Genomic DNA, 21,180 nt, shown 5'->3' on the forward strand with positions numbered 1-21,180 from the left:
TGCTCTCACAGGGGAAGCATGTTTGCACATGGAGGGGGCTTATTTGCACCAATTCATTCACCACCTGCTTTATACACTAGCTAAACTATTCTATATGGGTCTTGGGACTGATGGCCTAGTTGTAGTGTTACATCAGCAGATGTGTTACACATGTTCTGGATTTGTCCACAAACCATTTTCTGGAACACTTTACTTTGTTTAATGGTCTAAAAACTCACTTTGGTCTTCAAGCCCTGAGGGCACCAAAAGTTTGTCTCTTGGGCATTCTAAAAGCCTTTGTACCTATACTCACTCTTTGTTTAGACTCATTCTCTTTGAAGCCAGGAAGTCTACCCTTAACTGAAAAAATACTTCTCCCCCAACACTTCAACAAGTTTATCTTCAAGTGAATACAAGATAATCTGCTTGAGTAAGGCCTATCCCAAAAAAAATTCTAAGATATGGCAACCCCGGGTGGCCTCATCTACAGTTCAGTTGTCTGACACTTCTCCAGTCATTGTAATCCTTAATGGTGTACCAATAGACTTATACCTGTCTTTCACCTTAGCTCAATGTTATTGTACGTACCTCTCTGTATGTAAAGGGGAGGGAGCAGTGTATGAAAGTAGTGCATGTTTGTGTGCATGAATGTTTGTTTAATGATTTGACTCTTAGGCCACGTACACATGATCAGTCCATCCGATGAGAACGGTCCGAAGGACTGTTCTCATCGGTTAACCGATGAAGCTGATTGATGGTCTGATGTCCCTACACACCATCAGTTAAAAAAAACGATCGAGTCCACGCGGTGACGTAAAACACAACGACGTGCTGAGAAAAATAAAGTTCAATGCTTCCAAGCATGCGTCGACTTGATTCTGAGCATGCGCGGGTTTTTAACCGATGCTTTTGCATACTAACCGTCGGTTTTGACCTATTGGTTAGGCGTCCATCGGTTACATTTTAAAGCAAGTTCTAAAATTTTTGACCGAAGGATAACTGACCGATGGGGCCCACACACCATCGGTTTGGACTGATGAAACGGTCCTTCAGTCCGTTTCCATCGGTTTTGAGCGACCGTGTGTACGCGGCCTTATTGTTCAGGCTCTGTGCAGCCTAATTGTCAGTACTTAGACACAGCTATTGCTGTGCCTACAGTTGTATTCATCCAACTTCTACAGAAAACACACTTAAAAAAGAATTTTCAAATATATTTTATGAATATGTATTTATAATTCCTATATCAACACAATGCACTCTACCTTTACATGTTAATAGAATATGATCTAATATATGTTTTCTTCCTTTGTCAGGACATTGTTTCACAACTCTTTTTCCTACTGATATCACAGGTTATTGCTCAGCACAACAGAGTCCTCTGAACCAACGTCAATATCAGTTGTACTGTTTGACACTGTCTTGATAAGCAGATAAAATATCATAGGAGATTTTTGACCAAAAAAATATTTTTACTAATGATCCATGTATACAATAAACAAAAATAACTATGTAACGTCACAATGTACTAAATGTTCATCAATCAAAAACATTGCAATGTCCAAGGTGTAACAAAGAATATAAACACATTTAGCTTACTTTGGCAAAAAACTTGATTTCTTGTTCATGTGGGGATTTTTCACTTTTACCACTCCCAACAACTGCCTCTGTGGAGATATAAATGAGAGTTATCATCCAAAAGAAGAATTTTAGTCAACTAAAATTGTATGTGTTTGTATCTATAAAAGGTATCTAGTGTGATCAAACTAAGTCAAGTCTTTGCATAATGCAAACAATAAAGAAATGAAAGTCAGAATGTTGTTTCTTTAGCAGTTTTCAAATCATCCTGTTTTCTTCAGACTTTGAATATTTTTTGTCCATTGCTATAAGGTCAGCTCATACAGAAAAACAATGTTAAGAACATTTCAAATTGTTCTCATATCACTTTAAGAGGTTATAAACTTTCCTACCTGCACCTTGTGTTTTTCACCTGCATAAAATATGCATTTATTATGTAGTTTAATGGTGTTAATGTGTTGGCCTGTACACAGAAAATCACCTGATTGTAACATTCAGTAGATTTAGTTGGTACACCTTTTGTGTATAGGAATCTCACCCAGCACCCTTCCAGGCTGTATCATTTTTACCAAAGTACCGCCAAATATCAAGAAGTAAAAAAGCACAATGATCCTAATGCATCTACTGTAAACTTTGAAAGAAACATTATAGTCATAGCTCCCAACTGTCCCTGATTTCAAGGGACTGTCCCTGATTTGGAACAATGTCCCTCTGTCCAACTTTTCTCCTCATCTGTCCCTCATTTTGTTCTAATCTATATAGTTGTACATAAAATGCACTACCTATCAATCAATCAGTGTTTCCTACTGTTAAACCTTTCATTCAATTTCTAAATTGCTGCATTTGTAGATTTCAAAAGCCAATATAAAGGAATAGTAGTGTGGTAGTGTAAAAAAAGAACTTGTGGGTTTAAGTAATATTTTTTTTGTTTAATGCCACGTACACACGGTCGGAATTTTCGATGAAAAAAGTCAGACGGAATTTTTTCATCGGATATTTCGACCGTATGTATGCCCCATCTGACTTTTTCCGTCGGAAATTCCGACAGACTTATAAAGAGAACACATTCTTTTTTTTCCCAACAGAAAAAAATTCTATTGGAAATTCCTTTTTTATGGAATTCCGATGGAGAAAAAAACACGCATGCTCGGAAACAATTTGACGCATGCTTGGAAGCATTGAACTTCCTTTTTCTCGGCTTGTTGTAGTGTTGTACGTCACCGCATTTTTGACTGTCGGAATTTGGTGTGTCCGTGTGTATGCAAGACAGCTTGAGCGGAATTCCGTCGGAAAAACCTGTCAGAGTTTATTCCGACGGAAAAAACGGTCGTGTGTACGCGGCATAATTCTCTTTTAAGGGGTCATGAAAGGGGGTGTGTCCTATGCCCACAATGTTTTGTTTATAGGTGTCCCTTGTCCCCATCTCAAAAAGTTGGGAGGTATGCTATAGTGGAAAACAAACATATACTAAAACTGGAGCAGACAGAATCTGGAGTAGTTGTGCATAGTAATCAGCCAGCTTCTATCTTCAGATTGTTCACATAAACTTTGAAAACTAAGCTAGAAGCTGACTGGTTGCCATGTACAGCTGCCCTGGATATTGTCTCTGCCAATCTTAGTAAATAATTCCCCTCACCGAGTTACCCATGGCGTCTTCTGCCCAAAAGAGTACATTCATCATTACCCAGTACCCACAGGAATACAAAAAAAAACAGTGTCTGATAGGAGATATAATTCCAGTAAACAATTTTGTCTGTCTAAATACCAACCCTTAAGGCCTTTGTCGACAGATCTTAGCCTTGTGTCAACGGCATCAGTTTAATATTAGTTTGAGATGCTTCTGATTTATATAGACCTGTACACAAATGCAGTTGTACAAGTGAACAAAAGCCCACTGGCAATGGCACTTAGAAACCTATTAATGCTGAATTACATTTTCACTTGTGCACCCACTTTAATAGTTGAAAGGATATATTACCTAAATGTGCAATGAATTCCTGAGCCGAATCAACGTAATGCAGAACTTTCTTGAGAAATTTAAAGGCAAATCTCTTCTCCATGGAAGAAGCATCTAACTCCATATCCTTCAATCCTCTGCAAAAAAATATAGGATAATTTTACCATTACGAGGTAAATTGAGCCTGTGTAAGATCTGTGCTTGTTTGGAATAAACACACATACATAAGAGATAGATATACATATACAGTATATTGTATATATATATATATGAGATAGATAGATAGATAGATAGATAGATAGATAGATAGATAGATAGATAGATAGATAGATAGATAGATAGATTGGTACCTGGATATAGCATATCCATTTACTTGGAGGAACTTGAAAAGTTCCTGGGCTTTTTCACGATCCCTTGCCTTTTCTTTTGCCGTTAAGGTATCATAGGGTACCAACAGTGGATGGCTTCCTGCACCTACAGAAAAATAATTAATTCTGATCAAGATTTCAAAGTATGGTGATTTTGTTTCTCTTTAAAACGTTTCTGCACTTTTTTTATACGTTTTGCAGCCATCTTTACCACAGCGTGACAACTCTAAGGCTCCATACACACGATAGAATCCATCCGCAGATAAATCCCAGCAAATGGGTTTCTGCGGATAGATCCTATGGTGTGTAAACGCCAGCGGATCTTTTTCCGCGGATATATCTCCCCTGGGATGGATTCCAGCAGATCGGATATTTGCTGACATGCACAACAAATCCATCTGCTGGAATCCATTCCAACGGATGGATCCGCTCGTCTGTACAGACTTACCGGATCCATCCGTCCAAAGGGATTCCCCGCACGCGTCGTAATGATTTGACGCATGCGTGGAATTCCTTATATGACAGCGTCGTGCCGTCGCCGCGTCATAATAGCGGCGACGGCGCGACACGTCATCGCCAGAGGATTTCAGCGCGGATTTCAATGCGATGGTGTGTACACGCCATCGCATAGAAATCTTCTGAAATCCTCGAGAGGATTTATCCGCGGATACGGTCCGCTGGACCGTATCTGCGGATAAATCCTCTCGTGTGTATGGGGCCTAATACTAAACTGCAAGATCAGCCAGACAGAATATAAAACTTTTTGAAGACCCCTCGTACATTTTGCCTTTGGCAGGATAGGGGTTTGAATTACATCCTGTGCAGATTTTTTAGGAGCCCAGAGTAGATCCCAAGATTACCTTGTATCCTAGTAATCAGGACTTCAAAGGAAGAATATGGAATTATTTGCACAAAGAGTTAATTTTGTTTTCAGTCCCGTCAGTTCAGGGCCGATCCTAGGGTCACAGGCGTCTGGGTGCAGAAATATTTCTGGCGCCCCCACATGGGCGTGGTCATTTTACTAACTCCTCTCCTTTACACATGTTTCTATGGCAACGACTTAACCACAGAAATGCTCCCCCACAAAGTCTTCATTACCCTGGGATCCTTACATGATCTCTTAACAATAAACAAAATACAGGAAGAGAAGCAGAGTACTTTATTGGGACATGGAGGGAGGCCTCTCTGATGGACACAGAGAGGGCTTCTGTTAGAGAGTCTGTTAGAAAGACCCCCAGACATTCTACAGCATGATACAGGAGATGGTCAGAGACTGCAGACATGATACAGGAGATGGTCAGAGACTGCAGACATGATACTGGAGATGGTCAGAGACTGCAGACATGATATAGGAGATGGTCAGAGACTGCAGACATGATATAGAAGATGATTAAATACTGTAGACATGGTACCTAAGATGATTAGAGACTGCAGATATAGCATCTCCATATTGTTTTAAAGGGTGTTCTGTGCTCCATACCTTGTGTGATTGCCAGAAAATAGAGGTTTTCTGGAATAGGGGTTTTCCTTGCTCTGCCGAATTACTGGGGATTGCATACTACAGCCACCCAAAATTGCATTGGTACTGTAAATGAACCAGTAACTGGGATCCTTCGTAGCTCTTAATGATTGATCTTTTTTATCCATCTCGTGGCCAAAATTTCAATTGCAGGAGCATGGAAGGAACCCTCGATTTCCTTGCAGAGAGTAAAGCTTTGGATTTCTTGGTTCCACTATCCACTCTTGCTTGTCCCTGAGCTGTTCCAAAACCTTCCATCTGCCAGGACCTTTACCAGGTTGAACTACACAGGACATATAACTTAATAGGAATCCAAGAGGGAGATGAGTGGAAAACATCCTTCTGTATCAGGTTTGGACACTTCAGATATTATCAGTAATTTATTGGACGTCTTGTGTATGATTGTGTATGTGGACAACATTTTAATCTTCTCTTCCTCCCTGGAGAACACTAGAACCACACACAGAAGATGTCAGGCATTCTCCATACTCTCCGCTTGTACACTAAGCCTGAAATGTGTGCGTACAAATGAATGACCATCCAATTTTTTAGACTAAATGTCTCCCACAAGGGTATCGCCATGGACCCTAAAATGGTCTGTGCAATCTCAGAGAGGCCTGCTTCTACCCCTTTCACCAAAAAGAGGATCCAACACTTTGTGGGGTTTTTAAACTCATACTACAAGTTAGATTGGAACTCCTCCACTATTGTCACTTCTCTAGGCCAGCTTACCAACTTGCATACCTCCTTTCCTTGGCCATTTGTATTGCAGTCCACGTTCGATAAGTTAAGGGTGTTATTCTCCTCTCTACACTCATCTAGAAAAACCTGGACCCTGCCATAGTATTTGTCCTGGAAGTTGACATATTAAAAACCAGAATAGGAGCTATACTGGTCCAATATTCTGGCCCTAAGTTCCTCTTGCACCATGTTGCCTTCCTATTCTTTCGAGAGATAAATCTGGCAGATAGGAATTAGGACATCAGCAACAGGGTATTGCTGGGCATTAAAGCGGAGCTCCACCCAAAAGGAAAAGCTCCGCTTATCTGACTCCTACCCCCCCCTCCGCTGTCACATTTGACACCCTTTGGGGGGGTGGGTACCTGGTTTTGGCAGATACCCGCACCCACTTCCAGCTCACTTCACCATGGCGAAGGATTGTAGAACGTTTGTTTTGTCCTGTTCATCCTGTGGTTTTGCTTATTCCAACGGACCATTAAAGCATGTTTGCAATGGACTTCATTGTTGAACACCCACTATCTTAAAGGTAAAAATCTGTTTTATGGTGATAGACTGACTTGCCAAAATAGGTAATTTCCTCCCAATGAAAGGCACTCCTTTGGCTTCTGCCACAGCTGATGTCTTCAAAAGAGCCATGGTGAGAATTTATTATGTGCCATATGATATGGAGGTTGATTTTTCAAAGGCAAGTAGTTTGTTCACTTTGCAAGGGAAGTTGCACTATGCAAGGGGAATTTCTCCAGAGCTTAGTGAACGTGGTGAATCATGTGCAAGAAAAATAAAAAAATAAAACAGTATTTTTGCTTGCACATGATTGGATAGTGGAAGACAGTAGAGCTTCACCTCATTCACTAAGCTCTGGGAAAAATTTCCCTGCAAAGTGCAACTGCCCTTGCAACATCTACTTACCTTTAGTAATTAAAACGCATTGCGTCCAGTGGACGAATCTAATTTACCTTAAGATTCTGTCAGGAAAAAAGCTGAATATTCATTCCGTTTTGTCTTGCGCTACTATACAAAAATAGGCAGACTGAAAGGACAAATAAAACTCTAGAACAGTATATCAGATGTTTTGCCTCTCTTACACAGGACAATTGGGCCTTGGTGCTCACAATAGCTGAACTCTGCCTATAACAATGCCTGACAACTCATCAATTCCCATTTTTCACCATTGAGTCGTTTCATCCAGCTTCTCTGACAAAAGTCTCATGTTCGTGTGTACGGCCTAGTGGACATTTTTCGGCGGACATTTCTCCAGCCGACGGTTTTCAAGTGGATAAAAATTTCTTAGCATGCTAAGAAATCTATCTGCTGGAAACCTGTCCGTTGGACTGATCCGGTCATCTGTACAGACTCACCGGATAAGTCCAAGCGATCCCCATCCCTCGCATGTGTCGAAGTGATTCGACGCATGCGCGGAAGTATTTACCTTCCAGGGTCGCGTCACCGCGTATGTTTTCCGCTGGGATTTTGATCTGATGGTGTGTACAGCCATTAGATCAAAATCGGGAGCAGAAATGTCCGCTGGAAACGGTCCGGCGGACCGTTTACAACGGATATCCTCTCGTGTGTAAAGGGGCCTAATACCTCCAGGACTTCCAGAGTTCCTCAAAACAACTGTGGTCCTGTCCTCTGACCAGAAGAATATTTAGGCACCAACCTGAAGTGCTATGTCTTATCGCCAGCTACCCCAGAGATAAAGTTTGTTACTAATCTGGACTGACCTGACTCTTCTCTCTCGGCTACCTTGACCCTTGTGTGGACCTGACTACTCTCTTGCCTGCAGCCTGCCTCAACACTTGCCTAAACCTGAATTGCATGTCTTAACCCCTGCCTGGACCTGACTAGTTTCTTATCTGCTGCCTGCTCCAACCCCTGCTTGTACCTGACTCCCCACTCACCTGTAAAGATCTCTGCCTGACCTGACCACTCTCTTTTCTACAACATAGTAAACAGTCTCTTTTCTTCCTGGCACTGATCAAACATAAGTGTGCTGATCTGTCCCGAAAGTCACAGAACCACCAACAGCTGCATGGTGGAGCGCAACAGACCAAAGGGGGCTTTATGGATAGCCTCAAATCTTTTGTCACTGGATCTTCGAAGACTGGGACATCCTTGACAGGGGCCAAAAAAGATTTGTTGAGGCAAGAAATAGCTAGGTCCAACAAAAGCACTTTCCACTTTTCCAATGTGCAATCTTAATAGGAAGTGTATATATTACAGTGTATCGAGTCTTGGCCAGTTCTTATACAATCAAGGCTGTGATGAAAATCTGGGCCACAAACCAGAGCAGGAAAGCGGCTGCAGTAGTATGCTGGTATGCAGTGGAGCAATGTGTTAAAAAAATCACCTGATGGGTTGTATGCCCCCTACAGGGGGCAGGGCTATGCACATAGAACATGCCATTGTGCACCCAAATGTATTGCAGGGCTTGCACCAAAATGTCCATTCTATGCATAAAGTTGCGCATGCTAGTCACATGACCAGAACCAACTATTTAGAAATGTTGTAGCAACCCTTGCCCAGTATACAGTAACTACGCCCAGGCAGGGAAGGAGCTGGGTGAGAGAGAATTTGATGGGGGAACCACAGAAAAAGGGACTAAGATCCAGGTCCTGGAACTACCAGGATTCAGACTGTCACTTCTCTGGACCTGTAGAGCACTCTATAGCTAACTGCACCACACTGTACTACTGTACCAAGGGTGAGCACCATACTGTGCTGAAAGGCAACATAACAGGCTGGCCCTACGACATCCATGCTGTGGGAGCTGGGTACCATTCCCTGAGGTGCTATCAAGGGTTGACCAATCCAGAAGCTGCAATCATATTGCCTCAGTGGCATCAATGCAGCCAGTTGAGGAAATGGCTTTTCTGTGTGAAGATCTAAGCAACATCTTCAATCCTCCAGTAAATTTGAAAATATAAGCCAGAAATCTGCTCTCAGTAAAGAGGTCATCCTTCAGCTAAGGACGCTAGCAAAAAAACTGGGGATTGCTTGGGTACAGAAGGGTTTATTTAGCCTCTAATAACAGCTTTGTTTGCCAGTGTCCTCACCTGAAGGTGGCAGCATATAACCCATGGTCATGACTTAAAGGAACCTGGGTCCTGTACTGTCTGATTAGGAAAATTGAACATGTCAGAAATCCAGAACTGTCCTGTGTTGTCACAAGGAGTTCACTTGGTCCTCTTAGTTCTAATTTTAGACTACAGCATATTTAGCATCCATATTGTAGAGGTGAGGAGATTGGAAAGTTTAAGTAGTTTAGCAAGAGATAACTAATTAGGACTGTCGTTACTCAGTACACAAAATGCTGTGTGTTGTCAGCCCACAAAAAAAGTAGGAGCATTTCTGGCAAATCAGCATTTATGTGTCTTTCTACGTGCATGGTATTTAAGAGGGTAAAACAAGAGCATGTATTGCAGAGATGTATTGCAAAGATGTTCATCAAATGTTTTGTTTGCCCTGACATACATTTTAATATTGAGAAACAATAGCAGAAAGCAGCCAACAGAAAACCTGGAAAAAGTCTGGACTAGGAAGTGATATCACAGACTTGGGACACATGCAAATAGGAAAGAGTTTTTTTTTTTTTTAATGCACTGTTCTCTCACCTTTAGTCTCCAAATCCATCTTCTTCTTTTTTGCCCATATATTGTGGTAATTTTCTGCCATTACTTCAACCATTCCCTGTACAAAACCACAATTAGAACTTGAGTTGATAACAGAAAGGTCTTTTTAATCTCTATCAACACAGTTGTTTTCAAAGATAGACTAGATATACACACATCGATCTAAAAGATGTGGGACATACAGGCTATAAACAATTTACATGGATCTGTGACTGATAAAATACCGGTATATCACAGAAAGTGTTAATCTAAAAAGCGTTGACTCCCTGTAAAACTAGTATTATTTATTGAAACTTAGGCCCAGCATTTTCATCTCAAATGTGAATATGTGTGATTGTGTGTGAATTTGTAAGAAATTTTTTTTGCTCGTAATGCTTGTTTTCTGAATTTATTTTATCTTGATGTCCAAATGTTATTACAGCAAAGGATTGTCTCTTAATCATGATATATAGAAAATCCTTATTATTCAATGTACATATTCTTTATTTGTTATGTTTTTTTTAATGTTTTATCCACAGAAATATTATTTTTGGTGCATATTTTCTTTAGAAAAAATCTGTGAACTACAGGGAGTGCAGAATTATTCGGCAAGTTGTATTTTTGAGGATTACTTTTATTATTGAACAACAACCATGTTCTCAATGAACCCAAAAAACTCATTAATATCAAAGCTGAATATTTTTGGAAGTAGTTTTTAGTTTGTTTTTAGTTTTAGCTATTTTAGGGGGATATCTGTGTGTGCAGGTGACTATTACTGTGCATAATTATTAGGCAACTTAACAAAAAAAAAATATATACCCATTTCAATTATTTATTTTTACCAGTGAAACCAATATAACATCTCAACATTCACAAATATACATTTCTGACATTCAAAAACAAAACAAAAACAAATCAGTGACCAATATAGCCACCTTTCTTTGCAAGGACACTCAAAAGCCTGCCATCCATGGATTCTGTCAGTGTTTTGATCTGTTCACCATCAACATTGCGTGCAGCAGCAACCGCAGCCTCCCAGACACTGTTCAGAGAGGTGTACTGTTTTCCCTCCTTGTAAATCTCACATTTGATGATGGACCACAGGTTCTCAATGGGGTTCAGATCAGGTGAACAAGGAGGCCATGTCATTAGTTTTTCTTCTTTCATACCCTTTCTTGCCAGCCACGCTGTGGAGTACTTGGACTCGTGTGATGGAGCATTGTCCTGCATGAAAATCATGTTTTTCTTGAAGGATGCAGACTTCTTCCTGTACCACTGCTTGAAGAAGGTGTCTTCCAGAAACTGGCAGGAGGACTAAGAGTTGAGTTTGACTCCATCCTCAACCCGAAAAGGCCCCACAAGCTCATCTTTGATGATACCAGCCCAAACCAGTACTCCACCACCACCTTGCTGGCGTCTGAGTCGGACTGGAGCTCTCTGCCCTTTACCAATCCAGCCACGGGCCCATCCATCTGGCCCATCAAGACTCACTCTCATTTCATCAGTCCATAAAACCTTAGAAAAATCAGTCTTGAGATATTTCTTGGCCCAGTCTTAACGTTTCAGCTTGTGTGTCTTGTTCAGTGGTGGTCGTCTTTCAGCCTTTCTTACCTTGGCCATGTCTCTGAGTATTGCACACCTTGTGCTTTTGGGCACTCCAGTGATGTTGCAGCTCTGAAATATGGCCAAACTGGTGGCAAGTGGCATCTTGGCAGCTGCACGCTTGACTTTTCTCAGTTCATGGGCAGTTATTTTGCGCCTTGGTTTTTCCACACGCTTCTTGCGACCCTGTTGACTATTTTGAATGAAACGCTTGATTGTTCGATGATCATGCTTCAGAAGCTTTGCAATTTTAAGAGTGCTGCATCCCTCTGCAAGATATCTCACTATTTTTGACTTTTCTGAGCCTGTCAAGTCCTTCTTTTGACCCATTTTGCCAAAGGAAAGGAAGTTGACTAATAATTATGCACACCTGATATAGGGTGTTGATGTCATTAGACCACACACCTTCTCATAACAGAGATGCACATCACCTAATATGCTTAATTGGTAGTAGGCTTTCGAGCCTATACAGCTTGGAGTAAGACAACATGCATAACGAGGATGATGTGGTCAAAATACTCATTTGCCTAATAATTCTGCACTCCCTGTAATACTGGCCATACGTGGATCGAAATTCGGCACTTCAGCAGGGATCGGATACATTTCAATCCATCTATGGCTATTCATGTTCATGAAAAGTCATTCTAATGATCGAATTCTCATTAACGGGCTTGTTGAATTTAGGGATGAGCCGAACACCCCCCTGTTCGGTTCGCAGCAGAACATGCGAACAGGCAAAAAATTAGTTTGAACACGCGAACACCGTTAAAGTCTATGGGACACGAACATGAAAAATCAAAAGTGCTAATTTTAAAGGCTAATATGCAAGTTATTGTCATAAAAAGTGTTTGGGAACCCGGTCCTGCCCCAGGGGACATGTATCAATGCAAAAAACAGTTTTAAAAATGGCAGTTTTTTCGGGAGCAGTGATTTTAATAATGCTTAAAGTAAACCTGGGTGTGTCTATAGTTTGTCTGTAAAGTAGCGTATGTTTCCCGTGCTTAGAAAATTCCCTGCACAAAATGACATTTCTAAAGAAAAAAAGTCATTTAAAACTACTCACGCCTATAATGAATTGTCAGGTCCTGGCAATACAGAAAAAAGTAATTGAAAAAAAACAGCATGGGTTCCCCCCTTAGTCCATTACCAGGCTCTTTGGGTCTGATATGAATATTATGGGAAACCCCGAACCAAAATAAAAAAAAATGCGTGGGGGTACCCCCAAAATACATATTAGGCCCTTCAGGTCTGGTATGGATATTTAAAAATGGTGTGGGGTTCCCCTCAAAAATCCATACCAGACCCTTATCCAAGCATGCAACCTGGCAAGCCGCAGGAAAAGAGGGGGGACGAGAGAGCGCCCCCCTCCTGAACCATACCAGGCCACATGCCCTCAACATGTTGATGGGACAAGGACCTCATTCCCACAACCCTTACCCGGTGGTTGTGGGGGTCTGCGGGCAGGGGGCTTATCGAATCTGGAAGCCCCCTTTAACAAAGGGGAACTCCAGCTCTCAACACATTGTACCCCTACCATTTCACCAAAAAAGTGTAACATTTTTAAAAACCACAGGAGACAGTTTGGGACAAGTCCTTTATTAAAAAGAAAAAAATAACAAAATTAAAAAAAGGTCCCATCGATGTAATCCAGTCTACGGAAAAAAAAACACTGCTACGAACGATACCGCCTCCATAGGAGGCGCCCGGTCGAATGACGCTCTCCCGGAGTGACAGCTCTTTCTTAGCTGAGGGCGGGCCACCCGTCACATGTGCGGGTGACCCCACCCCCAAGGAGAAAGGCCAGGGTTACCCATTGATGTGTACGGGTGACCCCAGCCCCTCTGACGCGTCACGGGAAACCTGCGTTGTGCCAGAGGGGGTGGGGTCACCCATACACTTCATTGGGTACCCCTGGGCTTTCTCCTTGCATCAGAGAGGGCAGAATCATCCGCGCACATGATGGGTGGCCCCGCCCCCAGCTATAAAAGACCTGTCACACCGGGAGAGCGTCATTCGTAGCGGCAGGGGTTTTTTTTGTCAACATTTTGACACTTTTTTTTAAATGGTAGGGGTACAATTCAATTCCGTTACCAATTCACATAGGGGGCCGGGATCTGGAGTTCCCCTTTGTTAAAGGGGGCTTCCAGATTCCGATAAGCCCCCCCGCCCGCAGACCCCCACAACCACCAGGCAAGGGTTGTGGAGATGAGGCCCTTGTCCCATCAACATGTGGCCTGGTATGGTTCAGGAGGGGGGGTGCTCTCTCGTCCCCCCTCTTTTCCTGCGGCCTGCAAGGTTGCGTGCTCGGATAAGGGTCTGGTATGGATTTTTGGGGGAACTCTATGCCATTTTTTTTATTTTGGTGCAGGGTTCCCTTAAAATCCATACCAGACCTGAAAGGGTGTTCCGCGGCTTTTCAAATTTGCCGCGAACACCCCAAATTGTTCGCTGTTCGAGACAAACTCATGGTCGACTCGAACATAAAGCTCATCCCTAGTTGGAATAGTTTGCTTCAATCAGTGCATGCAGCCAATCAGCTGCAACACTGATCAGTGTACTACTGGCAGGAGAGTCCCTCTATCAGAATACAATGACACAGTGGAGAGAATTCACGCATCCACCTCGAATATGTGGATGAGAGAATGAGTTTTTTTTTTTTAATTCAGTCCACTGGCTGAATGATAAAAACTGCACCATGTTTTGCCAGCTTTAAACTCACAAAATTAATATTTGCTTTGGTATAGAGAACAACTGAGCCTGTGCAGTACTCAGTGTCAGTGATGTTTAAGAGTGCCTAGGCTCTCTTGTGCCTGAACAGCAACTGATATTATGAACAGACCTCAAAGCCCACATCCTAGAAGGTTAATTAGCAAGAAAACTATATTCCATATCCTGATCCCAAAGTAGAACATTTTGAGAAACCACTACTGTGGTAGATATTTTTACAGTAGTGGCACTCCTCTGCATATAGCCTTTAAGCTGCTTATCTGCAATGTGCGATCTAAAGCCAGCCATAGACAGATCTGTCAGAACCTGCTGAATTTCAATCGATGTATAGGCAGGCTCGATGTATTTAAAATGTATCCATCAATCAACATCAGTACAACCAGCCTCTCTGATCTTTTTCATACGATCCCTGTCTGTGGCTTAGGCCCTGTACACGCGGTCGGACAAAACCGATGAGAATGGACCTAGGTTCAGTTTTATCGGTCCAAATCGACCGTGTGTATAGCCCATCGGTCCGTTTTCCTTCGGTCCAAAATTTTAAAACATGCTTCAAAACCGAACCGATGGACCGCTGCCCGATCGGTCCAAACCGATGGTTAGTACAGAAAAGCATCGGTTCAAAACCTGCGCATGCTCAGAATCAAGTCGACGCATGCTTGGAAGCATTGAACTTCGTCTTCATTCCTAGTGACAGCTTTTGTCTTCACGGCCGGGCACCCACTGCGCATGCGCTCGCCTACAGGGAGGGGCTGCAATAAGGCGATTAAGCTAGTCGCCTTACCAGCCTCTCGGCGGAAAGAGGAAGTGGGACAGGAAGTCCCACTCCTCCTGAAGCCCCCCCCCCCCCCCCAAAAACAATTACATGCCAAATGTGGCATGTAAGGGGAAGTTCCATTTTTAGGTGGAACTCCGCTTTAATGAATGATTAAGACATTTCAGGACTGTGCTATTTGGTTCTCCTAGATGTGTTATATGATTGGTCTCTGGAACAATTTATTGTTAACTTTCAGAAAATGCATACCTGGAGCTCCCTGGAGAGGACAACATTGCTCAGATCAATTGCGACAGGTGTGTAGCCATTGCCCTATAAAATAAATTACAAACATTTAAGTAAAATGCATAATAAATCATTATATTAAGTATTTTTTTAATTATGGTAGTGCAAAATCTTGTACCACCTTCACTAAAATGTCACTAAATGTTATTATAAGTGCACTAGGCAAATCTGTTTGTGGCTCATGAACATAATCAGGAGGAGAGGCAGAAGTGCATTTACGGCTCATAGCCCCCACGATTTCAAATAGATAAGACACAGTGGCAGAGAATTCTGCTTTACTCAGACAAGAGACATGGTGCACAGCTGTAAAGGAGCCTGAGTCAGGCTTAATCGGTGTTGGTGATAGACCTTGCTCAAGAATAGGGGAACTGCTATGAACCCGAGAGGAACTTGAGTTTCCTCAAGGCCTACAGAGGACTTGCTGCGGTATGATGAAATCACAACAACCCAGGTGCAAACTGAGTTTCAATGCCTGTGTCTCTGAGGTAAACAGGTGAAACAATCAATCAGTTTGCATCGAAGAAAGAAAATGGCAGTGAGAGTGGAACTTCGGAGGTTAAAAAAGACAACCAAATATAAATAGGTAAATGCTATATAAACATTACTTAAGATTCTGAATAGTAAGACCATAAAAGTTAGTTAAAAACACTAGGAGTGTAGATTCCCCACCATAACCTGTGCCCTGTAAAGTGCTGGTGTGCATGCCACTGGGTTGTGACATGCATAGCCAGGAACTGGTAGATATGAAGCTACAGGGGAAATCTGTTTAGCTTGTCCCTGTTGTTGGTTCTGTTCAGGGTCCAGATTTCACCTGTCATGATGGGCATACCCTCAAAAGTTGTCTTCAGGCTCTGGGTGCCATAGAAATGGACCAAGACCCTGAACCTGTATAACACACTATGGTTAAATACACTTGTTGCACCACATGCCAAGGTCAGTGTCAACTGCAAGATCCAGGAGAAAACATGTCAAAGAAAACATTACAGGCTGGACCTTTTACTGTGTGGTCTGGGTATAGTTTCCAAGGTGAGCCATGAAGTCAAGGAGCAGTAAGATCTTGATAGAAGAAGGTAAAATAAATCTGGTCACATACGGTAGGCTTTCCAACCTAAAAATTAATATGACCAAATCTGAAGCGATGGCGGTGGGGATCCCCCAAGCGCACTTACAGTCTCTTAAACAGCGCTTTGGTCTGAAATGGACAAGCACAGCCCTGACATATCTCGGGACCCGCATACCGCCCAAAATAACTGACATCTTTAAGCTCAACTTCCCCCCACTACTCCAAAAGGTACAGAAACAGCTAGATCAGTGGACCACGGGCCTTCACTCATGGTTTGGGAGGTGTAGTATCCTTAAGATGACAATACTACCTAAATTTACGTATCTACTACAGGCCCTCCCTATACATATACCGGCCTCCTATTTTAGACGAGTCCAGTCTACGCTTGGGTCGTTCCTGTGGGCGGGCAGACACCCCAGAATTAGCAGGACTATACTCACCATGCCCAAGAACTACGGGGGCCTCGCAGCGCCCAATGTTAGGATGTACTACTACGCGGCCCAGTTGAACCGACTGGTGGACTGGTGCCGCCACGGACAGACCAAGCTCTGGCCGCGGTTGGAGCAGGCGCAATGCGACGTACAGCTGAGGTCGGCCCCGTGGTGCCAAGACATGAAGCCAAGCGACGTGAACAGACACCCACTTATTAGTAACACTATCACGGTGTGTTCTGGGCTCTTGGCGCGGTTCCGCCTATCATCGGAGGCCTCCCCCCTGCGCCCCATTTTGGGCAACCCATCATTTACTCCGGGCCTGACAGACCCCAGGCTTCGCGAACTGAGAGACTCGGGCCTGTTCCAGGCCTCACACTTTAGCGACGCAGGCCGATGGAAAACGACGGCCGAGCTGATGGACCCTACGGGCCAGTATGGACTGGACTTCCTGAGAACTGGACAGCTGAGTCATTTCCTACGAACGCTAACACCACCCTCCGAAGTTGGACGTGTACTTACGTCCTTGGAGGAGATATGCTCGGAGTCAGAGCCGTTACCGCACGCTTTATCGTTGATGCACACGATTTTGATTACACCGTCGGATGACTACCGGATCCCGAGCCTGGGTAAATGGGAAAGGGATCTGGAATGCCACTTTACACCGGCTCAGACACAACGTATACTTAGATTCACACACAAGTCGTCGATCTGTGCGAAAACACAGGAGACTAACTTTAAGTTGCTGACGAGGTGGTATAGGACCCCAGACCTAATACACCGTCTGTTTCCGTCGGTGCCGGACACCTGTTGGAGGTGTCAGGCAGACAGGGGCACCTTACTGCACATATTTTGGTCGTGCCCACGCCTACAGACATACTGGAGCGAAATTAGGCGAATAACGCAAATGTTTTCGGATCGAACGGTCCCGAATGCACCGGCGTATTTCCTCCTGCACGTGAACGATACCCCGACTCGGACATACAAAAAATCGATAGTACGCCACCTATTGAATGCAGCGAAGGCGTGCATACCGCTCTGTTGGCGATCCCCACACCCACCGTCGGTTGCCATGTGGATACAGAAGGTAGACGACATTAATACAATGGAAGACTTGATACTGACAAAACAAGACAAGACTGAACTGTACACTCAGACGTGGAGACTGTGGAACTCTTTTAAGTACTCTGAAGAGGGCCAATCCCTCAGGGGGAGTCCCTAGAGGGGGACGATCGGTGACTAGAACCGTACGGGATGAAAAGCAAACGGTTGGAATGGGCTCCTGGAGAGGGCCACTGAAGCCCGGGGGTAACCCGACATTGAGAAGGCCATGCTCGCGACTCCCCCCCACCCTACCCTCCCCTTTCTAGTACAGCTTCTTTGCTGTACACCCTTATCTTTACATTCTCTAGATGCTTTCTGTGCGACTTTTGCACTCTACTTTCTCGCTCTCTTTAACGTACTCACACTTAGAAAACGGAAAATGGGGAGAGCTGTGTTCGCTGGACCTCACGGGTTTGTTGCGCCCCATCGGCGCCCCATCGGCTCTGGACTCCAGGAGTTGAGCAGAGGCGGAGCGGATGGGGATATAGGGATGGGAGACCGAGGGGACATAACCGGGTAAGACGACCTAGATGTTTACGCCAGGTATTAACCCAGCAATGATGTCCTTTCCTGAATCCCAAATCTCTGTTCTTTTCTACGTTATTCAACATCTTTGAATGTAATGATACAATGACTGTAATGTTAATGTTGGGGTCCATGTGGACCAGTTTCTTGCTGTGTATAAATAAACATTTAAAAAAAAAAAAAAAAAAAAATCTGGTGAAAAATAGTAGGAAGTTCCTTTCCAAGAATAGAAGGCATGGATCACCTGAGGACACTACCAAAAAAATGAAGTCTCACAGAATGGGAAGTGTTATATGGATAAATTGGCTAACCTAGAGAAGCTTTTGTCAATGTTCAATCACCTGAAGGTCACAGCAAATAACTCCTGGTCTATAAATTGATTTCCGTGTCCTGTACAGTACGATAAAGGTAATATACAGCTGAGAAGATGTTAAAAAGGTGCTCATACACTGGATGCTTGCAGTCAGATTCTTGCAAAGTCAGAACAGAAGGGCTGGCTATGATGCAAAACGGACTGATAAAGAAAGTACAGGACAAAGGCTCGCCGAGAAGAAGTGATCTTGTCACGAAACGCGTCGGGTGGAGAGAGTGACGTGTGGACGCCATCCCCTTCATTTCTCCAAACGAGTGGCTGTTGTTCCTGGATACGTCCGGCCGGCGTTACAGGCCAATTGCTGTTTTTTTTTATCTGCAAATGTGAGTTGTACATTCGTTTAATGTTATTTTAAATAAATCACCCGGATTTTATGCCATGTGGAGCTCTGTCTTGTTTTCTATATCCATCGCTGGATACGGTTGGGTTCTGGTGCAAGTGGAGGATCTACTACTGCCTTAAATCTTTGGTTAAAAGATATGTTGATAGTGGTCCGGCAGGACCTGAATTTCTGGTAAGCAGCTGCATAATTGGTGGTGGATTCACATCTGGTGTTCAGTTACAGCATTTCTGGAATTTCACGGGTGTCTTCATAGCCACATGGACCTATTATCTATCTAATTTTTCAAATTTGGACTTTATGGACTTTTTTACACAATATTAATTCTGTGATTAATTTTAGCAAGTATTGCTATCACGGTTTTTATTATTAATTTTTACTTTTATTATTCGTGTCATTATTTGTGGTACATAGTTTAATCACTGCAGTTTTCTGGGCTCACACCAGTCACTGTCTGAGAGGGACTGGCAGCCACAGTTCCCTGACTCTGTTTATTTGCAAAAATTGCAGTCACGATTGACACATCCCAGTGCCATTTGACTACTGGGTTTATACACATCAGTGTTCAGTGGGAACAGGTGGCCACGCCCCCCTGGTTCCACAGGACGAATCTATACCTCCAGTGTAGATTCACATGTTAAACGCACACATTTGGTCACATATCTGACACAAGTGCACAATTGAGTTTAGCGCAATTACCCCCCCTTTTTTCATACGTTGGCTGGGCAGGAAATAACGGAAACGTCAATACACTTGTGATATGCTAGGACACTTTTTGTTTCCAATGCCTGTGATTACAGTCTTGCTGCGCAATTAGTTTCCCTTTTTCTTATGATCACTGATTGGATCGGCTTCTGAGGAGATCCTGTGGCTACATTTTGGCTCGTTTTCACCAACGATACCCTGTTGGGAGGCTGGATAAATCAAGCTGATCTGCACCTAATATGAAGGGTAATGGAGCTCACAGATGCAAGTATAGACCTTGATAGGTCTTTGGATCTGGTAAGGAGGCAATTTTGCCTGATCTACTCAAGCACTGGATGCTGCACTTGTTTTAAGAACTTTTGCACTTTATCACTGTGGACTGCTGATATGGTGAGTAAATGGCAAGAAGGAGGTAATCATCTTAAATCTCTATTGATGCCAAGTCTCAGAGAAGCAAAAACTGCCTTGCAGATTCCATGAGAAACTTGTAAATGCAAAGATAGGGTTTTAGGTCTAGTATAGGCTGAATAGCACCATTGGGTTTTGAACATATTTGAATAGAACAGAATCCTTTAAATCTATGCTTCGGAAGGACCTTGGCAGATAAGATGGTTTAGGACACTTTGTAAATCCTTGGCAAATTTGGTTGATTTGAGAGAAGAAAGAGATGAAGTACAGTTTTAAACTTTATTTGTACTCCTTTGATTTCTCAGAATGAACCTATAGGTCTGGAAAGTCTCTGACCCAGAGGAATGCATACTGTAACAGACATTTTTCAATTTTTAGGAGTAAGGGTGCCCCTTCATTGGAGAGGACTTTGTGGCCGACTGGGTGGGCTTTGTGTTACCAGTATTGTGCTCAAAGGATAAGCTTAATTTTGGTTTTAAAGATGAAGCCTGAGAAGAGCAGTGTGGCGCTCTGTGTATTGAAGAAGTAAATACTCCTGAAGAGCGAGTTTTGGAGCCCTTTGCGATGGGAGAATTTGATTTTGTCAAGTGCCTGACCAAAGAGATGTCCTCCTTCAAAAGGTATACAAATGAGGTGTCTTTTACAGGCAACTTCAGCTGATCAGGCTTTCAGCCGTAAGATTCTTTGCATATGGAAATAAATTAAAGCCATTAAGGAAATTTGTGTCATGACTTGTTCTAGGGCATCAACACAGAAAAGTAAATTAGTGATATCAGTGTCCCCTATATTGTGATGTAACACCAGCTCATCCACCCAAGACTAAACTCTAAATGGTGTAAATTTTACCGCCAAGTTTGAAAGTTTGAATGTTTAAAAACTCAAATCAAACTGATAGTTTAGTTGTTAAAAAAAATATATACTATTCAAGAAACATTTATAAGTGTGCTGCAAGCAGGGGAAAAAGAGAAGTATGGACTTTAAAAAAAAAATTATACTCGCTTAAGTGGATGCATCTATCCAGTGCTGCATCTGTCCCCTGCCAGCTCTGCACTGAGAACTAAACGATAAAAGACTGCTGTTCGCTCAGTTCTCAGA

General features: G+C 42.9%; 1 protein-coding gene across 11 annotated transcripts in view; it reads right to left on the reverse strand.

Moving 5' to 3' along the window:
* Positions 1–21,180, reverse strand: part of LOC120920819 (ryanodine receptor 3) — a 692,572-nt gene that overhangs the window by 243,805 nt on the left and 427,587 nt on the right. For all 11 annotated transcript variants that reach the window (XM_040333156.1, XM_040333154.1, XM_040333152.1 and 8 more), the window contains 5 exons: positions 15,101–15,163; positions 9,754–9,829; positions 3,862–3,985; positions 3,533–3,648; positions 1,576–1,643 (listed from right to left, as the gene is read on the reverse strand). In XM_040333156.1, coding sequence (XP_040189090.1) covers positions 1,576–1,643; positions 3,533–3,648; positions 3,862–3,985; positions 9,754–9,829; positions 15,101–15,163 — 447 coding nt within the window. The remainder of the gene's footprint in view (positions 1–1,575; positions 1,644–3,532; positions 3,649–3,861; positions 3,986–9,753; positions 9,830–15,100; positions 15,164–21,180) is intronic.

The sequence above is a fragment of the Rana temporaria genome, chromosome 13 (assembly GCF_905171775.1).
Source record: "Rana temporaria chromosome 13, aRanTem1.1, whole genome shotgun sequence".
Taxonomy (NCBI): Eukaryota; Metazoa; Chordata; class Amphibia; order Anura; family Ranidae; genus Rana; species Rana temporaria.